The sequence below is a fragment of the Penicillium canariense genome, assembly GCF_028826845.1.
Source record: "Penicillium canariense strain IBT 26290 chromosome Unknown utg000002l_segment0_segment0, whole genome shotgun sequence".
Lineage (NCBI taxonomy): Eukaryota > Fungi > Ascomycota > Eurotiomycetes > Eurotiales > Aspergillaceae > Penicillium > Penicillium canariense.
In genome coordinates this window covers 2,134,832-2,155,744 of record NW_026622729.1, presented here as the reverse complement: position 1 = coordinate 2,155,744, position 20,913 = coordinate 2,134,832, and the positions used below count along the sequence as shown (strand labels likewise).

Here is a 20,913-nt window from a genome sequence, read left to right as displayed (position 1 = left end):
CCATGAATCGTGCTTTCCGGCTATATACTTCATCATGTTCTGGCGTTTTGGGGGATATGCAAGTATCTCCACCATCGATACCCTTCTCGACAAGCCCGATGTCACCCTCGAGGACCTGCTGGATGAGCCGGAGATCATCCAGGAACTGAAACAGCATAATACGAAACTCACGGAATACCTGCGCGAGGATCATGTCTTGAAACGGCTTATGGACTATGTCACCGCACCGAGCTTGGTCAATGATGACGAAGAAAATGATGACGATGATGCCAACGAAAAGGATACCGCCCAGGATACAGGCGCCACTGCTGCGCCAACAGAGCAGGCGGACAGCGACGACAAGGACGAGAGGGAAGAGAAGGAAACCGACCTACTGAAGGATGTTCTAAACCCGGATGACCTGGACAAGGTCGAGAAGACTCGTTTGAAGCATGCCTACGTTGCGTGTGAGATTCTTTCTTCGGAGACATGGTCGATCTTGGAATCCATGATGGCCAACCCTTCCAACCTGCGCGACTTCTGGGGTTTCCTTCGACGGCCCCCTCCCCTAGACTCACTGCAGGCCAGCTACTTTACCAAAGTGAATGAGACCCTACTGGACAAAAAGACGGAGGAAATGCTGGATTTCCTGAAGTCGCTGGACGGGATTGTGGCGGCACTGCTGCAGCACGTGGATAATCCCATGGTAATGGATCTCCTGCTGAAGATAATTAGCTTGGAGAAGGCGGATGGGGGCCAAGGCACGGTGGACTGGCTGCAGTCGCAGGACTTGATCCCGACCCTCCTCTCATTCCTGTCTCCCGAGCATCCAGGCTCTGTGCAAACGTCCGCCGGCGACTTCTTAAAGGCGATTATTACCATCTCCGCCAATGCGACTCCAAATGACCAGTCCTGCATTGGTCCTAACAGCCTGACCCGCCAGCTCGTTTCGCCCGAGCATGTGCAGCTGCTCATCACTGCGATGCTGAAGGGTGGCAACCCGCTGACTGTGGGTGTGGGCATCGTCATCGAGGTCATCCGCAAGAATAACTCCGACTATGATCCAGAGCAGTTGAGTGGCCCGGATTCCATGCCTACGCCGTACGACCCGATCTATCTCGGACACCTGCTTCGCCTGTTTGCTCAGCATATTCCCGATTTCATGGCCCTCATTCAAAGCTCCAAGCATGCGGTTCACGACGGTACTCAGTTGAAGTCTGTCGACCGGGGTCGCTTGAACTCCGCCTGGGGCGCCACAATCGAGCCGCTTGGTTTTGACCGTTTCAAGACATGCGAGTTGATGGCGGAGCTGCTGCACTGCAGTAACATGGGTCTTCTCAACGAGCCCGGCAGTGACGATTATGTTCGGCATCGCAACGAGGAGCGCGAGCGGTTGATTCGCGAAGGCGTTTTCAACCCTCACCGGGATGAGGAATCCGGTATAGATTACAATGATACAACTGCGGACTTCACCAATGCTTCGGTCATGGATACTGGATCACCGGAGGCTCTCAAGGCTCGGGTTGTTGAAGATGAGGGCTTCGAGGATGTCGGCGCCTCTGGCGTTCTGGTCGGTGAGAAGGATGAGGAGAAGGAAGCCACCCAGCAAACGGACACCGAAGAGACCTCTCAGCCAACCACCGATGTATCGGTGGAAACGGGGAAGACAGACGCAGACGCTGCGTCCTCGCCTCACACCCCTGCTACTCCGACTACTGGTCTAACTGACCAAGTCGGTGGCATTGAGCTTGGAGCCGAATCGCAAAAGGAGCAGCCAGCATCCACACAGAATGGAAAAGAGGAGGTGCCCGTGACTGCTCAGCCTGAAGATGTGCCGCCTCCACTCTTTGCGTCAAAGGAACAACAGCCAGAGGCTGCTGCCCAAGCGGAAGGCTCTGCGGGGTCGGTTCAGGAAACAGAACTAATTAACGACGGGGGCGCTGAGGATCCCGCTGAGCAGTACATTCAGTATGACACCGACGGCCGTCCTGTGGTGGGAGACTATCTGAAGATCATGTTCGTCGAGAACAAGGTGGTGCCAACCATCTTGGTGAGTATATTCCAAGCCTTAACATCTTTGTAACCATTGACATTTCTAACGTTCATCTCAGGGATTTTTCTTCCGATTTCCCTGGAACAATTTTCTTCATAACGTTGTGTACGACGTGATCCAGCAGGTGTTCAATGGCCCTATGGAGCGCGGATACAACCGAGCACTAGCCATCAACGTTTTCGAGGTTGGTCAAATTACGAGCGCCATTGTCGAAGGTCAAAAACGCAGCGATGAGACCCAGCGCACCAAGCAGATCCGCCTCGGTTACATGGGCCACCTGACCCTGGTTGCGGAGGAGGTTGTCAAATTCAGCGAGCGCCACCCACCAGAGCTGCTGTCACGATTTGTCATGGAGTCCGTTCTGAATCCTGAATGGATCGACTATGTTGAGCAGACCCTTTCCGAAACCCGGGAACGCGACAACGCCATCTTAGGTGGCGTACGGCCGGATATGGCTGTCGGTCCTCGACAGACTATGATCAACAACTCTAGCTCCGGCCAAGGCTTCAGCAACTCCTCGGCTTTGGCCGAGGCAGGACTGAACGGTGGCATTGGCGGCTCGACTTTCCAGGGCTTTGACATCAACCAGGGCAGTGTTTCTGGTGGAGCATTTGGCGGCGGCGGTACTTCGCTTCTGAGTGGCTTTGGTAGCTCGAGTGATGATGAGGACGAGGAAATGGAGGACCAGGATGACCAAGACGCTAGCGGTGCCGACCACGGCGATGCCGAGAATGTGGGTACCATCCTCTCGATACACGATACATGACCGACGCACGTGTGCGCAATACCTCGAATGTTGTATATCCCCTTGCCTTTGATGACTGCCTTTGTATCGGTGACAAGGTTGGCTTGAGATGGGGGATGTGGTTTTTATCAGCAGCAAAACGCTGTGCACTCCTGAAATGATGGGATTCGCACTCGCTTTGCTACATGTGATGATTCTTCTGCGTCCCTTTCCACTTGGCCTCCTCTGTTTGGAGCATGATTCTCACCTCTTGTCAATGGAGTCTGGCCGATTCGCAATGCCCTCGAGGCCGTGTTCACCCACGATACTTTCCATATCCTCCATCTGGACGCCGGTTATATTCCTTTTTCCTGGTTGCCCACTGTTTTGTGTACTGCTGGCTTTATGCGTCGAGTCAGTGCTCGTTCCATGTTCCCACCGTCATACTTCACAACTTTGCATCATTCCTCCCATTAAAACGCCATTTGTATGTGCTGACTCAACTCCTGCAGGTTTCCGAAAATTCTACTAGCCAGCCTATTCCCATTCTACCCCCACCTCCCGCGCCCCTCAGTCTGGGTCCCTCCAGAGCTCGGCGTCAGCTGGCAGCACGACTTGCTGCCCAGAAGCAGCAAGCGACTGAGAATTCAGATGCTGGAGAGGAAGAAACTGCCGAGGGTGAAGGTCGGGAGTGGTCCACCAACCCCTTTGTGATTGCAGGAATTGACGATGACGCCGAAGGTGGCAACTCGGCGTTCCCCAACGCCGACTTCGGATCGAATGCGGATCACACCTTCTCCCCCATGTTCCCTGAATCTGGATTCAGCCCTCCCGACTCGTTGTCCACCAACTCCTCAGACGAGGAGGGCGACGGCCGCGCGGAAGCAGTGCGACGACGCGTCCGTGTCCCTCTCGAAGTCGAAGAGGACGATGACGAGATGGGTGAGATGGTCGCACCCACTGCCAGTGGTATGGTCGATTCGGACGATGAAGATGAAGCAATCATCAACGAGTCTCTGGGCTACTCCAACATCCCTGGTCAGACCCGATACGGCGGCTTCCAGCGGCCGCGGGCTGTGAGTTCCCACTTCGATGATGACCAGAACGATAGCAGCGACGGCGAGGACGACGGGCTGGTGGAGATACTTGTTCCTGGCCGCAAATCCTCCACGTCTAACTAGGCCAGGCTTTCAATTTCTGATCTGATTCCCCTTTTGCGCCCTCTTTATTTGCATTTTGCACCTGTTATTTCTTTCGCGCATACACTAGCAATGATGCCCTTGCAAAGTGCCCGACCATCAGAAAGCAACATTTTTTTCCAGTGGGCGAGGATTTCTCATCCACTTCTATCTCATGCTTTGGTTGCTCTTTTTCGCTAGTTGGGGATGTTTACATCCATGCGTGCCACGCGCAGCATGGCGTTTGTATATATGTTTCCATCTTCTGGTCAATTTGGGGAAAGGCTGCATTACGATGACCCTTTCTGCTTTCTGTTTTCCTGTTTTCTTCGCAAGTTCGCATGGGTTAAGAGCTTGTTTCGCGTCTTTTGAACTGTCGCGTGCATCGCGGGGTGGTGAGAGTCTGATGAATCTATGGGTTTTTGATCACTCGGAGGTGGATGATGATGCCATTGTACGATAGCTGAGTTAGAGAGGTGAATCGATGCTTTATTATGAGCTTTGTGGTCGCTTTAGTGGTAGTTACTACACCAATTTAGTGCCATAGATGGGTATATCGCCGGGCAGATACCTCGCGGCGCCGGCCTAGGGATCTTCACTGATATATCATACTATATACTCATCGGGATGGTCTAGCTGCAGTACCTGTTTATGCTCACGGGATACTGGAAAATTTCATCATCAAGATAGTCTGGTCCCTACGTTGATTCCATGCGGTAGCGATGTGGCAGGCACTGTCGAGGGGTGTTATCGGGAAAATAAAAGTGGGCCGGATCGCCCACCAACGCGCCGAATCTTTTCGACGAGCAATGATATCACCGCACTTCGTCCCGCGCCTGTGATTATTTTCCAATTGTGATTAAAACACGTCGGGACATTTTATCGGTATCCAGAAGGCATACCCTGGACCATGGAATCGTCTACAGAGTAAGTCATTCAATTTTAAGCATTCCCCTGCCGAGACTTTTGCCATATATATTCCTGGCTTGCAACACTACGATATTGACCACGGACAATAGGCAAGGCAGTGGCCACTCTCTACACGCTCACACCGAACTTGTAGAATGGATTACGAGGCATGGTGGCTCGCTTGATGACAGTGTTCGCGTCGCGCAGGATGCCTCGCGCGGGGTACACATTCAAGTCAAGGGCGACTGGTCCCAACCCATCAGCAAAGAGACTCGAGTGCTCCGCACGCCTCTGGGCGTGACAATGTCCTACTTCAATGCCATTGGCTACGAATCTTCGCAAGGGTCCTTCTCAAAGCATGGTGTGGAGCTGCCCCAGGCATTCATTGAAGCCGTCGCCGTCGAGGAGACGTGCACCTTCTTCCTTATGGGCCAATTCCTGCGCGGCCAGGAGGGCTTTTGGTACCCGTATCTGCGAACTTTGCCACAGCCCGGAGAGTTGAATACGCCGCTTTTCTTTGGAGAGGAAGATGTGGATTGGATTCAGGGGACCGGAATTCCTGAGGCTTCGGTGCAGAGATACGAGGTTTGGGATCAGAGGTATGAAGAGTGTATATCGAAGCTGGAGGAGGTTGGGTTTGAGGGGTTTGAGGAGTATACATGGTAAGTTATAACTTGAACCTATGCTGTTATGCCTAGGTATGCGGTCCTGACTTGTTAGGGATCTGTACTTGTGGGCTTCCACCATTATCTCCTCTCGTGCATTTTCACCGAAGGTTCTCTCCGGTGTTATTGAGGCCTCAAAACTGGCAGAGGACAGTGGTGTATCAGTACTTTTGCCGCTTATTGATCTCCCCAATCACCGTCCGCTGGCCAAGGTTGAGTGGCGGGCAGGATCTTCAGACATCAGCATGGTCGTTTTGGAGGAGGTCAGTCCCGGCGAGGAAATTTCAAACAATTATGGACCCCGAAACAACGAACAACGTGCGCTGCTGTCCTCCTTTAAAAGCAACCGGTCCCTGCAGAGTGCTAATATGGAACAGTATTGATGAACTACGGCTTCTGTCTTCCAAACAACCCAACCGACTACCGCATTGTCAAGCTGGGCGTGAAGCCGGATAGCCCGCTCAGCAAGGCGAAGGACCGTCAAATAGAAATGTTCCCCCAGGTAGCCAACAACAGCGACGATCACTACTACATCTTCAATGTCTTCTACCCGCTCCTTGCGCCCGACACTGCTATGGAGCACTCAATGTTTTCGCCTGCTCTTTTCAACTCCCTGACCGTCATGCACGCCAACGAGCGCGAACGCAGACATATTGAAATCACCGAGACATCCATCTCTATCCCCACAGCGTACGGGAATGGCCACAGCACTCTGGCAGCCTTATCACAAATCAGTTTCGAGCTGATTGCGCATATCATGATGCTGGAAGCCACTGGGCAGAACCGTCAGCTACAACCTGCGAACTTGAAGCAAACCTATGCGCAGATATACCGCAACGGCCAACTTACGCTGGACAAGGCTGCACTGGTAGTTGCTACGTGGACCCTCGCGCGGGCCCGGGAGCACAACCGCGGAGAGAGTTGGGAAGATATCAAAATTCTACTGAACGAGCACATGGCACAGATCCCGGAGGGCCACTTCTCGGCGGAGACGCTGTCTCGGATCCGGGTCCGTATCTTGGAGCGGGAGTCGCTGCTCAAGAAGAACGGAGAATTGTTCCGACTGGGCGAGCTGTTCAGTCTACTGCCAGCGAATATGCAGGAGGCCAGTCGGAACTGCTTCAACCATGTTCTTGCAAAAGCTGGCCAGTTGGTCCCTGCGCTGCAGACTGATCCCCAGGCCATGTTTTCTCTCGTGGTTTGCCTGCTGGTTGCAACGGGACAGTCTCCCCAAGCAAGACCACAGCTGTCTCCAAGGTTGACTCGATGGGTAGACTTCCTTGTCGAGCAGTACCCTCCATTAGGTTTCCCATTGGGGACCTCTGAGACTATGGTTCAATTAAATCAACTTGTTCAGGGCGAGCAGGCCCAAGCATGGGCAGTCCAGGATGGGATGTACTGGCTATCTGAGGGTAGTGGATGGCTGGACTCCAAGTTGTTGGCATGGGCATTTAATGTGGTGGAGGCGGAGATGGTGTTGACCCCCCATGAGCCGCTACAGGTGCTGGTGACTGAGAACCCGGGGTTGCCCAGACTGGGTTGTTTGTATGTGCCGCAGGAGTAAGAAGAAGATTTTTTATTGTTTCATAAAAAAAGGGAGTACGATCAATGAAAGTTAAATGAAACAGCCAATTCAAAAGTAGAATAGAAGATGCGACTATCAACAACACCACATGAGACCGGAGGAGGACGCTGCGTCATGACCGGATCGGACAGAGATTGACTCAGCAATATCCGATGATGCCACGTGACCCACTGGGCCCAATCAGCGCCCATGTAAAGACGGATCGTTCAGCAAGCGCAGGAATTGCCGTGAGCTCCCCCTTCCCTTCTCTCCAGAGCACCGCTTGACCCTCCGCACGCCTTGCCCCAATCCGCCACCATGATATCTCGAGCGGCGGCTCCCTCCACATCCGCCCTTTCCTCCCTCTCGAGCCGCTCCCTCCGTGCCCAGGCGGCCGCCCGCTCGTTCGCGACGGTGCAGGAGGCTCCTCCCGTCAAGCACCATGGCGGGCTCCGGGACCAGGACCGCATCTTCACCAACCTCTATGGACACCGCAGCCCCGATTTGAAGTCGTCGATGAAGTATGGCGGCGATTGGCACCGGACGAAGGATATCGTGCTGAAGGGCGACGACTGGGTGCGTTTTGTGTTGCTCGTTCCGGGTGTCGGGTACACTCGATGAGGGGGCGTTGATTTGCTAACATTGTGTGTTGCTTGATACAGCTTATCTCTGAAATCAAGGCGTCTGGCCTGCGTGGCCGAGGTGGTGCTGGTTTCCCCTCGGGATTGAAATACGTAAGTGGGATGGAGTGACCTGACCCAATTGGGTGATGATGGTGGGTGGGCAGGACGTGTTTCTAATCAGATGATTTCTTGCCGGCATCTAGTCTTTCATGAACTTCAAGGACTGGGACAAGGACCCCCGTCCCCGTTACCTGGTCGTCAATGCCGACGAGGGCGAGCCCGGTACCTGCAAGGACCGTGAGATTATGCGCAAGGACCCCCACAAGCTGATCGAGGGCTGCTTGGTTGTTGGCCGCGCTATGAACGCCAACGCCGCCTACATCTATATTCGAGGCGAGTTCTACCAGGAGGCGACCATCCTGCAGCAGGCTATCAACGAGGCCTATGCCGCCGGCTACATCGGCAAGAACGCGTGCGGCACCGGCTACGACTTCGACGTCTACATCCACCGTGGAATGGGTGCCTACATTTGCGGCGAGGAGACCTCGCTCATTGAGTCGATTGAGGGCAAGGCAGGCAAGCCCCGCCTGAAGCCTCCATTCCCCGCTGCTGTCGGTCTGTTCGGCTGCCCTAGCACCGTCACCAACGTCGAGACCGTCGCCGTCGTCCCGACCATCGTGCGACGCGGCGCCAACTGGTTCTCGTCTTTTGGCCGTGAGCGCAATGCCGGTACCAAGCTGTTCTGTATCTCCGGCCACGTCAACAACCCCGTCACCGTCGAGGAGGAGATGTCCATCTCGCTGCGCGAGCTGATCGAGAAGCACTGCGGCGGTGTCCGCGGCGGCTGGGACAACCTGTACGCCGTCATTCCCGGCGGTTCCTCCACCCCCGTGATCCCTAAGTCCGTCGCCGACAACCAGCTGATGGACTTCGATGCCCTGAAGGACTCGCAGACCGGTCTGGGTACTGCGGCCGTCATTGTTATGGACAAGTCCACCGACATCGTCCGCGCCATCTCCCGTCTGTCCACCTTCTACAAACACGAGTCCTGTGGCCAGTGCACCCCTTGCCGTGAGGGCAGCAAGTGGACCATGCAGATGATGCAGCGCATGGAGACCGGCAACGCTCGCGAGCGCGAGATCGACATGCTCCAGGAGCTCACCAAGCAGGTGGAGGGCCACACCATCTGTGCTCTTGGTGAGGCCTTCGCTTGGCCCATCCAGGGTCTGATCCGTCACTTCCGCCCGGAGCTGGAGGCCCGCATCCGCCAGTATGAGAAGGAGATTGGCGGGGCTCCCTTCGCCGGTGGCTGGAAGCCCGAAGCCCGTGCCGAGGGCAAGCTGATCTCCCCTGGCATGTAAACTTGAAAAAACCATCCTCTTCCTCCTCTGCCTCCTCACACCCTCAACCACCCTTGTCTCTCAAAATCGATAAAGGAATGGATCCGGTTTTCTTTCCCACTAGATCTCTTATTGACCTCGCCATCACTCACTAGCTGGCAATGGCCTTGTTCCCCCAGGGCCCGGCTGGTGAGCTTCGCAGAGAGGTTGTCTCAATTGTTTTCCTATATTCTCTCCTGTTCGATCCCCTTCCTGTCGCGTCTAGGTTCCTTTCCTTCCATGTACAGTCGGTAGCAAATTGATGCAATTTACGTCTTCCCCTCTTCCAACCCTCTAATTTCTGAAGCAGAAGTTGGAACAAGCTTCGATGCACGCTGTGGATGCTGGGACTTTGCGCACTCGTTCACGATGCGCTTCCGCTTGCCGTCATCATCGTCGTCATCATCGAGTAGACTGATATTACATCGGCGACATCCGCCATCACTGTTTTGGCGGCTTGCTGCCCATACAAAGAGCCATCGAGAAGACTTTGCACCAGCCGGGAAACTAGGCGCTAGACCTTGGCGAATAGTAGATGTGGTGCTAGTCAGATTAACTAGCGCCGTGGTGAGATCGCTTTTCACCAGTGTAGGCATGATGTACCGAGCAGGGGCGCAGCTTCAATCGTTCCTTCTACGAATCTGTTGCTGCGCAGGCGAATAGGTGAACGAGTGAATAGGGCATGATCGGGCGCATGATTGACGTTTATAGCAATTGCTTCATACAACATCTACACTTTCCAGCCAATCTGTGGAGTGCCGGTCCCAGGCTCAGGGCCTGAACTGGAATATCTCCACCTGAGGCGGCTATGCTCTTTCTACAGTACACATGGACGTTTGAGGTTTACAAGAGGGCAGCCATATCGCTAAGCAAGCCACTTGATTGATAACATACGATACAGTCATATCGGGCTCAGATCACACAAAGGAGAAAATAGTAAGAAAACAGAAGTCGCGGAAAAAGCTAAACGATTGCTGAGCCAGAAATCATGGGAGCATGCAATCAATGGACATCCACATTACATAGCCAGGCATCGTTTGACAAAGATCAAGGGTTTGACCACAACCGTGGACCAAGAGATCACCAAGGGTCGCCAAGGCTCCCTAGTAGCCGCCCGCCATGATAATGCCGTAGTAGCGGCGGCTCATCTCCACCGTCTGTAGGACGCGCGCATCGCCGTTCAGGGGGAGACCGAGAACAGCAGAGGATTCGACGGACTGCAAGCGATAGTTAGTAACGGTATTGATAGGGGGAGGTTGGTTGAGGGGAGACCAACCTGAACGTCCTCGTGGGTAATCCATCCAGCCACAGCGCGGCTCATCTCCTTGAATGCCACGCTCTCCTCCAGTCCACTCATGCTCTTTACATTGCGAGTACGCTCGCCCATGTCTACGAGGGCATTGACCAGGCGGCTCAAACGAGTTGGGTCGCGCCGGCCTCGGGGCGCGGTAGCCAGGCGCAGAAAGTCTTCGTAGATACCACCGCCAGCAGCCCAGCCGCGCATCTTGCGCTCGGGACCGTCACCGAAGCCGGACACCAGCCGCTCGAGGGTTTGGTAGTCGCGGGAAATAACGGCAGTAGGGCCGACGACGCTACAGAATGTAGAATGGGCGTCATTCCAGTGCTTGCCGCGGATGAGACAGTCGACTTCGCGAGTGGGGTCGCCGTTGTCGCGAGCGTGCAGAGCCTTGGCCACCCAGATCCAGGCCTCGGGGAGCTGGAGTTCGGTGGTCAGGTCCAGCCAGGCGGGGTCGGCAGTCGATCCATCATCGGTAGTAGGGTTGGGGAGGACGGCGCCGAAGCGGCCGAGGGCATCTTGGACGGCGCGCTTACGGCTTTCGGTCGGCGAGAGGTGGAGGAGGACGAAGAGTGCCGGAGCAAGCTCTCCGCTGGCGAGCAACTCAGAAGCATAGTCCCAAACCAGGTGATCGGTCTGAGTCTGGTCGATCTTGATAGCCTCGGTCTGACCGATGACAGCGGCAAGGACATGGTGAAGCTGGAAGGAAAGGCGGTTTGTCAGGCGGTCGCCAGAGACCGATTCTGGCAGTAGCGCAGCAGGGAGCTGGACGGGCGGAACATTGTCGTGACCGCTGGCCGCCGAGTAGGCCTTCAGAAGTACCCATAGGGGAGACTCGCGGCCCAGGGTATCGGAGCCAGGTTGCAGGGTTGCACGAGTACTAGCGCTGTGCGAAGGAGCAGGGAAAGCAGGTTCAAAACCGGTAGCGAGGTCATCTAGGAACTTGGAAACAGCATCCTCAATCGGAGCATCCTCAGTAATGCCATACCAGAGGCGAAGGCCGAACGCCTGGAACCAATCAAGCTCGAAGCGCTCAGTGAAAACGAAGCTAGAGGCCCGGTCCTCAAGCGCACCGCCAGACCTTCCCTCGCTGCGAAGAGCATTGCCAGCGACCAACTCATAGAGAGCCCGAACAGACTCGGTCATTTCGGACAGAACATTGTTCTGGCGCCAGACGTCGATCTGACTCGCAATGTCAGCCCGCGAGGTAGCATCGCGGCCAATCTGTGCGACTACAGTGGCCAAGTGCAAGTTCTGGCTGTCGACCAATGTCTTGCACGCTTCCTCGACGCGGTGAGAACAGAGGAGGTGGATGGCACGCTCTTCGGGAGAGCGAATAGAATCGAGGGTGTGGGCGTGTCGTTCGCGGATGATAGACTCCCAGAGGCGAGTCAACCGGTCCTTCTTGATTCGGTGGGAAAACTTTGGCCGCAGCTGTGGTGGTACTCCAGCAGAGATGTCGTCCTCGATATCATCATTGAACAGAATGTTGGCCAGCTGCCACACCAATCGCTCTTCATCCTTGGCGGGAGAAAGGGCAAACTGACGGAGGTCAGTCTTGGCCAAACGGACCAGAGGAGTTCCGTCAACACGCTGGACGGTGGACTGATGCTTTTGCACATCGAGCATATCTGTGGACTACGTGGTGGTCAGTTTTGGCTGCGTTGTTGGAGGTGATTATTACATACGATACTAGTTTGGCTGTACCGCAACACGGCAACATCTCTCCCTTCGCTGAAAACAGAGAAGCGCTCCTTCCAGCGCTGGCTGCTCTCAGACAAAGGCTCGGTCATGTTGTTCTTGGCGCAAACGATAGAGTCCATAGGACCCCAGCGAGGCTTGAAGGAATCGTGGAAGGCAGCATCGGTCTTGTCCATTTGCGCAGAATCACCGGCGAACGTCTTCGGTTGTTTGTTGTAGGGCCACTGTACACAAGAAGAGGAAGTTTTAGCGTAGAGTTTCTCAAATTGAATAATTAACTATTTGCGGGGGTTTAGTGCTAGATACATGATAAACGGGGATACAGGCTAGATTGTGCAGGAATGCAAGAGAAGCACGATGCATTTTGTGCGAGTGACAAGTTCATGACAAGGGGGAAAAGCAGATCAAGTGTAAAGCAGGGGGGAAGTTCGAACCTCAAAGCCCTTGGGCTGCGACTTGGGCGCCTTTAGCGGTGAAGGTGCATTCTGCTTCCGCGGATGCTGCTGGAAGAGAGAATTCATCAGGTCGATGCTGTTCGAGAAACCTTTCTGGGGAGACGTCGTGGGTTTCTCGTTCGGGGATACGTCATGTAGGAGAGATCGGTCGGTGAAAGCATTGGCCTGGATCTCACGAAGTGCATCCCGGTTCTGCTTCCGGGGGCTGATAGTTCGCTGGAGCTGCTCAGCCCAGTCGCCGCTTAGGTCGAGACGGGGCTTGCCAGGGGTGCCTAAGGGCTTCGAGATGGGGTGGGTGGTATCCAGATCACTGTCGGTGTCATCCTGCTCCACGGTGTGATGAAGATTGGGAAAGGAACCCGCCATGTCCATTGCCTGATCCTCATCAGATCCAACTATCGAGTCGCCAGATCGCTGGCTCTCAGTGACGTCATCGTCATGCTCAATAGTTGAACCCGCGGAGCCTTCCTCTAAAAAAGACTCAGCCTCGCCTTCAGACCCCATTTCCTCATCTTCCGCTTCCATAGCCCGGCTGCCGAAGGAGCCGGGTACGATTTTGCGCTTCTTAAAGTCGAAGGTATCATCGTCGACACCGGCCATGGAGCCAACGAAGGATTCGTCAATGGAAAAGGCAGCAGATTGCTCAAAGCTCGCGGGGTGTTCGTGATGAGCCTTAGGAGTGCGGTTGTCATCAGGGCCTGCACCAAGGGTGCTTTGTTCAACGCTCTCACCTTCATCCTCATCATAGTCAAGTCCATAAGTGGTGAAGTGAGGGACCTTGAAGACCCAAGTGCCAGTCTCGGTTTCGTAGGTGACGAACTCGGTGTCGGTCACCTTGCGCAGACGGTCGATGTGCTTGTCGAACAGGGGACCGCTGGTAATGGGCAACGGGTTCTTGCGGTCGCGGCCGCGGGGCCAGGAGTTCTGGATGCGCAGGGTAGAGGGCACGTTCAGGCCCTTGCCCATAGGAGGCTTCAGGCTCTCCTCGGGGTAGACGGTGATCTTGCGAACACCAATGTCAACAATTCCACCGAAGATGTTGTCAAGATCAACGGTAGTAAGGTCAACGGGACCATTAAAAGTGACCTCTCCACAGTTCTGCCGGCCAACAGTGAAGTCCACGACGTGTTTCAGCTGGTCGCGACTGAGCTTGGCAAGTTCGGCATGCGAGGGCGACATCCAGTAGTCGCCGGGTTTGGGGTCGGTGCCGGGAACAAAAGTAAGGCGCTTGATGGAAGAGCCATTAGGGGCCTCGTCATTCTCGGGGACAACGGCCAGATCGCGACGGACAGATTCCGTTTCAGGACGCTCAGGTCCATCGATGCCATTGAGGCTGCCACTCTTGCGGGTTGAACGAAGGAAGCCGAGCTCCTCAGGCGTAGGCTCGGGGCTCTTCTCTTCAACACGGACGATGGCACTACCGGGACCAGAGGGAGTGGAATCAAAGCTAACCTTCTTCTTAAGCTTGTCAACTGACTGATACTCATCCCCATTGGAGATGGGAGCAGGCGAGGTGCTAGCCGGGCGGGAAAAGAGATCATTCCGCAAGCTGCGGTCAATGGTGAGGCGCTTGAGACTACCGCCATTGCTGCGAGCACTGCTAGGCTGTAGAGCACCAGGGGACAAGACACTATCCTCATCAGGAACGAAAGACTTGCGCAAGTTGCTGGTGGAGTAGCTCTTGCTGAAGCTGCGGCCCAGACTGCCACTGACACTGCCACGGAGGCTGCCAGGGCCGGCGCCGGCACCCAAAAGGCTGTTACTCAGGCCAGAACCAGGGGTGCTGGTAGTGCTGGATGGCGAGCCGTAGGTTGAGTATGAGAACCCGTAGCCCTGGCGCTTGGGTGGGGTAATGAGACGATTGGCGGCATTGGGGGTGATCTTGTAGACAGGCAGGGGAGTCCGCTGCTTTTGCTTCATGCTGGAGGACAGCGGCGTAGCCAGGGGGCCGGGAGAAGACACATTTGGGGTCGGAAGGCCCGAGAAGATTGACTGGCTACCATAGGGGTTTCCCTCAAGCAGCGAGGCCTGGAAGCTGCCGGGGACGGGCTGCTGCTGTTGCTGTTGCGTACCCTGCGAGCCACCGAAGAGGCTGTTTCCGGCAGGCTGTTGCTGCTGGCTCTGATTGCCACCGAAGAGTGAGGAGCCCCCAGTCTGGTTAGCAGTGTTCTGACCACCAAACAGACCGCCGCCAACGGCACCAGCGGATCCTCCGAAAAGACCAGGCTTTTGCTGTTGATTCTGCGCGCCGGCGAACAAGCCACCTCCAGTCTGCTGAGTCTGGGTATTACCAAAGCCGCTACCAAAGGCGCTTCCGGTGTTGGCGGTGTTGCCAGCGCCGAAAAGCGAGCTACCGGCGGGCTTTGGCTGTTGGTTCTGTGTGCTACCAAAGAGGCCGCCGCCAGCTGCTGGTTGTTGGGCCTGGTTGCCTCCAAATAATGAAGACGTGCCTTGCTGTTGCTGTTGGGGTTGACCACCAAAGAGCGAAGACCCAGTGGTCGCCTGACCAGCAGGAGGGTTGCTGCCAAACAAGCCTCCGCCGGTCTGTTGCTGTGGGTTGTTCGTACCGAAGGCACTCGTGCCGCTACCACCAAACAAACCACCGGCGGGCTTGTTTTGAGCCTGGTTCTGGGTGTTCCCAAAGCCGCCGCCGAAAGCGGATGCACCGGTCTGTTGCTGCTGACCAGTACCAAAAGGCGAAGCGGTGGCAGGGGTGCCGCCGAAGGGGTTGGCAGCGGTGGTAGTTTGAGTGTTACCGAATCCACCACCAAAACCAGTATTGGTAGTTCCAGTACCGAAACCCGGCTTGTTCTGCTGCTGATTGCTGCCGAAGAGCGAGCCACCAGTGTTGGCGCCGAACGCACCGCCGGTTGCATTGGGGGTGGTACCAAATCCACCAGCGGCGTTGGTTGTATTGCCGCCACCGAAAAGGGAGGTCTGTCCGGTATTCTGGGTTCCGCCTCCGAACATTGACGTCGCTGGCTTGTTCCCACCAAACAGAGGATTTGTTGCGGCATTATTGCCCCCAAAGGCACCAGCAGTCGGAGTAGTGCCAAAGCCGGTTGGAGCAGACGTAGCAGCAGCACCGCCGCCGAATGGAGTGGAGCTCGTGCCAAAGCCCGAAGTGCCCTGTTGAGCACCGAATCCACCAGTAGATGAACCGAAGGCAGGAGCACCGAAGCCACCAGCCTGACCACTTGCGTTGCCGAACCGACGTCCTTGCTGGTAATCGGCAAGTCTTAGTTCCTCAAAAGAAAACTTGCTGTAAGGTTGCATAAAACTGATGCTCTGGTAGTGGTTGGTCGCGGTCGAGTTGGCATCCTTTTCAGTGAACGGGTTGAAGGGAGTGCCACCGGTGCCTTCGCAGGCAGGAGGTGCGCCTTGGAAAGCAGTGCCTGAGCCACCGAAAGCAGTGTTGGTAGCGCTTGCTCCAGTTCCAAAGCCGCTACCAGTCGAGCCAAAGCCGCCAGTACCTGTGTTAGAGGTGCCAAAACCGCCGCCAGGTTTGCTGCCGAACAGGCCACCACCAGTGTTGGCACTGCTGCCAAAGCCACCAGCGGTGGCGCCAGCTGAAGATCCAAATCCACCACCACTACCGAACGCAGAGGGTCCAGCAGTGTTTGGGGTAGTGCTTCCGAAGAGACTTCCGCCAGGGGTATTGCTGGTTCCGAATCCCGCAGCGCGATTTTGAGTTCCGCCGAAGAGAGAGCCGCTCTGATTTTGTGTGTTGGCTCCGAATCCTGTGGCAGATAATAGACATGTTAGTAATGTGTTCAGCACATCAATCCAGGCGAAAGTAATAATAATAAGCAAGCAGTAGCTCAATGGAAGAATGGGCTCCATGGGCGCAAAGTGTCAAGCTCCAGGGAAATCCATCGGAATTCAGGTTTCGCGTAGACAGCCGACATTGACAGCGCGCGCAGCAACAAAGCAGCTGGTGCCAGAACAACGTTCATGATTGCGATCCCATTAAAAAAAAGCGGGTCGCGAGCGACAAAAGGTCGATTCGGCGCGATGCAAGAACCGAGGCCCCCCCAAGCGCAAGAGCGAAAGCAAGAATCGCAAAGCTCGGTCGTTTTGAGCACGTACCTCCGCCAGTGCCGGCGCCGAAGCCACTGGACGAGTTGCCACCGAACAGGCTACCGCCAGTGTTTCCAGTATTTCCGCTACCAAATGCGGAGGGGGTCGAACCAAAGCCTAGATGACGGGGTGGGATCGCGTGTCAGAGAAATGATTCTTCAAGGCGGCCCTTGCATCCCTTCTCTTGTCGCAGTGTCGCTGAGCATCCGGATAAGTCCGCGGGAGATTCCGTGGGCACGAGCAAAAAGGCCAGGTTGAAGAAGTCGTTGGCTATGCGCATGTCATCGCCGTCGCGGGTCGTCCGACGTCAGGAGCACCCCAGGGGCTTTTGTGGGTTTGCCGAACCCGAGACAGAGAACACGCAGGGGAAGGAGGGGGAAAGAAGCCCGGGGAAAATTCCGAGTAAACGTGCAGAACGCAAGAACGAGATGCTTCAAGAGCAGTGCGCAAGAGAGAGAGACCTACCTCCGCCAGTGTTGGAGCTTCCGAACGCACCAGAGCCGGTACCGAAGCCGGAGCTCTGGTTGTTCTGCTGCCCAAAGCCGGTTCCTCCTCCTCCAAAGCCGAAAGACATGGTGTCGGTTGGAGTCGAGGATTTCAAGCTTTCATAGAGGAGACGAGCACGGGTGGCGAGAGGGTGAAGGATGAATGGGAGTCGCGGCGAAGGGCGAATGGATGGCGCGTGGAGTAAGAATAGAGGGAAGAGACGCGCCAGAAAAGTAAAGTCAAGTCAAGTTTGCCAGCTCAGGCAGGCATGCTTACCTCAGCACGGGCAACTGTGGTCCGTCACGTGAATCATGGCAGCCTGGGAGTGTCGGGGATTCGGCCAATCAAAGACGTCATTATTCTTGTATGCGAGGCCGATGCATGGGCCACGCAGGCATGCAAGAATCTGCCAGACCGTGTAGCTGCTTTCGATTCCCATGATGACACATGTCCATTGTTGCAGCATGATCCCGTGCAAGGGAAAATGAGAGAGATTATTCGTCTATGAGCTCCCTGGATCTACCCGAGGTTGCACCAAAGCGGGTGTTTACTTTATCATGTATGATCTCTGTCGACATCATACTACACACCACACATCACACCACCATACAAATCATATAACAACACGACAGTTGAGTCCAGAAGAAGCAAAATAGTATTCACACCGCAGCTGGATAGACAGACCAGGGAATCTCAAATACACGCAGAACCAAGAAAATAGATCAATTTCGTACATCTAGGCCCGAACAGTCCCAGACGCAACAGGGGAGGAAAGAATTATGCCAAGCAGCACACCCAAGAAGGTTCAAAGAAAAGGGCAAACTCTTCTGAAGCATCATTATCATCAATTCATGGACCTGACTTTTACTTGCCGCGGGCAGCGTGGACAGTGGAAATGATCTTGTCCACAACAGCGGGCTCGGACAGCTGTGAAGCAGGGTTAGCTTTCATCCACACGTCATGTCGCACGAAAGGGAAAGGGAGCTCCTACTGTCGAGATGTCACCAAGGCTGTCCTCTTCGCCGCTGAGAATCTTGCGCAGAATACGGCGCATGATCTTGCCGCTGCGGGTCTTGGGGAGATCGTCGACCACGAACACGGCCTTGGGGGCCGCGAAGGGACCAATCGATTTGCGAACCTGCGCGACCAGATCCTTGCGCACCTGATCGGTGGTCTCCTTACCGTCCTTCAGGGAGACGAAGGCGTTGACAGCCTGGCCAGTCAGCTCGTCGGTGATACCAACGACGGCGGCTTCGGCGACCATGGCTGGGGGGAGGAGGGCAGAGTTAGTTCCAGGTTTTTGTATATTCCAACGCTATTCCAGAAAAAATCCACTTACGGTGCTCGATAAGGGCGGCCTCAATCTCGGCGGTGGAGAGACGGTGACCAGAGACGTTGACGACATCGTCGACACGACCGCGGATCCAGTAGTAGCCCTCGTGATCGCGGCCAGCGCCATCTCCGGTGAACTGAATGATGATTAGTGGCGAGTCTCATAAAATGGCGACCGACAGGTGTCTTACGTAGTATCCCTTGTAGACGTTCAGGTAAGTATCCATGTACCGCTTGTGCGCACCCCAAACGGTGCGGGCCATGCTGGGCCAGGGCTGCTTGAAGGCGAGGACACCCTCAACGTCGTTCCCAGTGATCTCTTCACCGGAAACGGGATCAATAATCGCGGGCTCAATGCCAAAGAAGGGGAGGGAGGCACTGCCGGGCTTAGTGGGGGTGACACCGCCCAGAGGAGTGATCACGTTACAACCCGTCTCGGTTTGCCAGTAGGTCTGGTGGACCCAAGTGTTAGCCACATAGTGCGTCAGAATAGGTAGAAAGTGGGGATGGAACGAACATCGCAAATGTGAGCCTCCTCCTTGCCAACCGACTCAAAGTACCACTTCCAAACCTCGGCGGCAATGGGCTCACCAACAGAGCCCAGGATCCGGAGCGACTTCATCTTGTGGTGGATGTGCTCGTTCCCCGCGCGCTTCAGCAGACGCAGGGCGGTGGGGGCAACGTAGAACTGGGTCACGTCGTACTTGTCGATGACATCCCAGTACCGGGAGAAGTTGGGGTAGGCCGGGGTACTCTCGAAAACGACAGTCGCACAGCCGAGGAGCAGCGGAGCGTAGACCACGTAGGTGTGACCGGTGATCCAGCCAACATCACCACCGCAGAAGTAACGGTCATCATCGTGGATATCAAACACGTATTTGCCGGTCATAGCCGCGCCGAGCAGGTACCCGGCAGTGGTGTGCATGACTCCCTTCGGCTTGCCAGTCGACCCGGAGGTGTAGAGCAAGAACAACGGGTCCTCGGAGTTCATCGACTCCGGGGCCAGGTAGTTGGGGTACTTTTCGACCTCCTCGTGCCACCACAGATCACGGCCCGCGGTCCAGGGAACCTCCGCACCAGTGCGCTTGTAGACCAGGCACGTGGTGACATCAGGGCACTGCTTGAGGGCCTCGTCGACAATGCGCTTGGTGCCAATGACCTTGCCACCGCGCTTGCCCTCATCCGTGGTGATGACCACCTTGGACTGGGCGTCAATCACTCGATCCCGGAGAGAATCGGAGGAGAAGCCAGCGAAGACGACGGAGTGCACGGCACCGATGCGCGAGCAGGCGAGGAAGGCGATGACGGCCTCGGGAATCATGGGCAGGTAGATGGCGACGGTGTCGCCCTTCTTGACACCGCTCTGCTTAAGCACCCAGGCGACGCGGGAGACCTCACGCAGCAGCTCGCCGTATGTGATGGTGCGGCCCTCATTGGGCTCATCGGCCTCGTAGATGATGGCGACCTTGTCGGGGTTCTTGAGGGCGTGGCGGTCCACACAGTTGTAGGAGGCGTTCAGGCGACCCTCAACGAACCAGGCGTTGTCGCCGTTTTCGAAGGAGCCGAAGTGGGTGGTCTCAAAGTCGCGATCGAAGGTGAGGAGCTCGCGGGCCATGCGAGCCCAGAAGGTGTCGGGGTTCTTGATGGACTCATCGTAGAGCTTGTTGTACTCGTCGATGTCCTTGATGTGGGTGCCGGTCGGGTGCTTGTCGTGGAATGCCTTGGGGACATGGTAGGTGTCGACCTCGTGGGCCTCGAGCACCTAATGAGGGCTGGAGTTAGCCGTGGTCCACTGGCCCCCAGCTTGCATAGCCTGCCGTCATTGAAAAAAAGGGGGGGGGGAAAGGATTGGAAATGGAAGTAGATCTTGCGAGAGGGAATGGCGGGCGCAAACATTCCCTGTGCGACGACCACACTTACCACAGAGGGCTTGCGATCGTCCGTCATGGTTGGAAGTTCCTCAACGCAGAGAACTCAATCTTGGGAGGAAAGCAAAACTGTCAGCGCACACCTCTCTCTGCGGGGGAGGGGGAAAAGGCCCGTCAGCACCGGGCGGACGAGGGGTGGGATCAATAAGCTCTCGCCGGCGGGAGAGGGGCCGGGGTGGGAAGAAGGTGGGGAGGGAGGTGACGATCACACTTACGGAGTCCGAGGGGGGAGGGGGTTAGACAAGGTGAGGAGAGGAGAGGAAGAGCAAAGAAGCGTCAGGGCCAGACCAAAGAGAGCTGGGGCAGGGCCGGGCGAGGTGAGCATTAAATAATTCAAGAAATCGAGGGTTCCAAAGTATGTACGGGGTGGACGAGGGTTCCCGGGCTTGAGGGAGGGTGGAGCCTGTTCTGCTGCAGCGCCCTCCGTCGTTAGCGGGCAGCGACAGTACAGTCTAGTGGTATAGTCTGGTATGGCAGGTGGGGAGATGCCCACTCTTTCCGTCCGAAACCACCGGCCTCTGAAGACGCACTAACTAGCCTCCGTCCTCCGTACTCCATAC

General features: G+C 55.8%; 6 protein-coding genes across 6 annotated transcripts; 3 read left to right on the top strand and 3 right to left on the bottom strand.

The window, feature by feature from the left end:
• Positions 1 to 34: 34 nt before the first annotated feature.
• N7482_003981 (uncharacterized protein) lies at positions 35 to 3,937 on the top strand (the record flags this gene model as incomplete). Its single annotated transcript, XM_056686106.1, has 3 exons — positions 35 to 2,029; positions 2,091 to 2,765; positions 3,269 to 3,937. 3 exons carry the CDS (start codon positions 35 to 37, stop codon positions 3,935 to 3,937), a joined length of 3,339 nt encoding a protein of 1,112 aa, XP_056544848.1.
• A 907-nt stretch (positions 3,938 to 4,844) lies between these two features.
• Positions 4,845 to 7,072, top strand: N7482_003980 (SET domain protein; the record flags this gene model as incomplete). The annotated part of the gene is made up of 4 exons (XM_056686105.1): positions 4,845 to 4,861; positions 4,954 to 5,505; positions 5,564 to 5,826; positions 5,886 to 7,072. 4 exons carry the CDS (start codon positions 4,845 to 4,847, stop codon positions 7,070 to 7,072), a joined length of 2,019 nt encoding a protein of 672 aa, XP_056544847.1.
• A 318-nt stretch (positions 7,073 to 7,390) lies between these two features.
• Positions 7,391 to 9,056, top strand: N7482_003979 (NADH-quinone oxidoreductase subunit NuoF; the record flags this gene model as incomplete). The annotated part of the gene is made up of 3 exons (XM_056686104.1): positions 7,391 to 7,648; positions 7,735 to 7,806; positions 7,899 to 9,056. 3 exons carry the CDS (start codon positions 7,391 to 7,393, stop codon positions 9,054 to 9,056), a joined length of 1,488 nt encoding a protein of 495 aa, XP_056544846.1.
• Positions 9,057 to 9,343: 287 nt separating this feature from the next.
• Positions 9,344 to 9,670, bottom strand: N7482_003978 (putative MFS transporter; the record flags this gene model as incomplete). Its single annotated transcript, XM_056686103.1, has 1 exon — positions 9,344 to 9,670. The coding sequence occupies one exon, from the start codon at positions 9,668 to 9,670 to the stop codon at positions 9,344 to 9,346; it is 327 nt and encodes a 108-aa protein (XP_056544845.1).
• Positions 9,671 to 10,177: 507 nt separating this feature from the next.
• N7482_003977 (uncharacterized protein) lies at positions 10,178 to 17,181 on the bottom strand (the record flags this gene model as incomplete). Its single annotated transcript, XM_056686102.1, has 5 exons — positions 10,178 to 10,291; positions 10,351 to 12,009; positions 12,060 to 12,296; positions 12,507 to 16,267; positions 17,103 to 17,181. 5 exons carry the CDS (start codon positions 17,179 to 17,181, stop codon positions 10,178 to 10,180), a joined length of 5,850 nt encoding a protein of 1,949 aa, XP_056544844.1.
• A 776-nt stretch (positions 17,182 to 17,957) lies between these two features.
• Positions 17,958 to 20,372, bottom strand: N7482_003976 (acetate--CoA ligase; the record flags this gene model as incomplete). The annotated part of the gene is made up of 6 exons (XM_056686101.1): positions 17,958 to 18,020; positions 18,085 to 18,359; positions 18,433 to 18,562; positions 18,617 to 18,877; positions 18,943 to 20,187; positions 20,346 to 20,372. The coding sequence occupies 6 exons, from the start codon at positions 20,370 to 20,372 to the stop codon at positions 17,958 to 17,960; spliced, it is 2,001 nt and encodes a 666-aa protein (XP_056544843.1).
• Between the last annotated feature and the right edge of the window lie 541 nt (positions 20,373 to 20,913).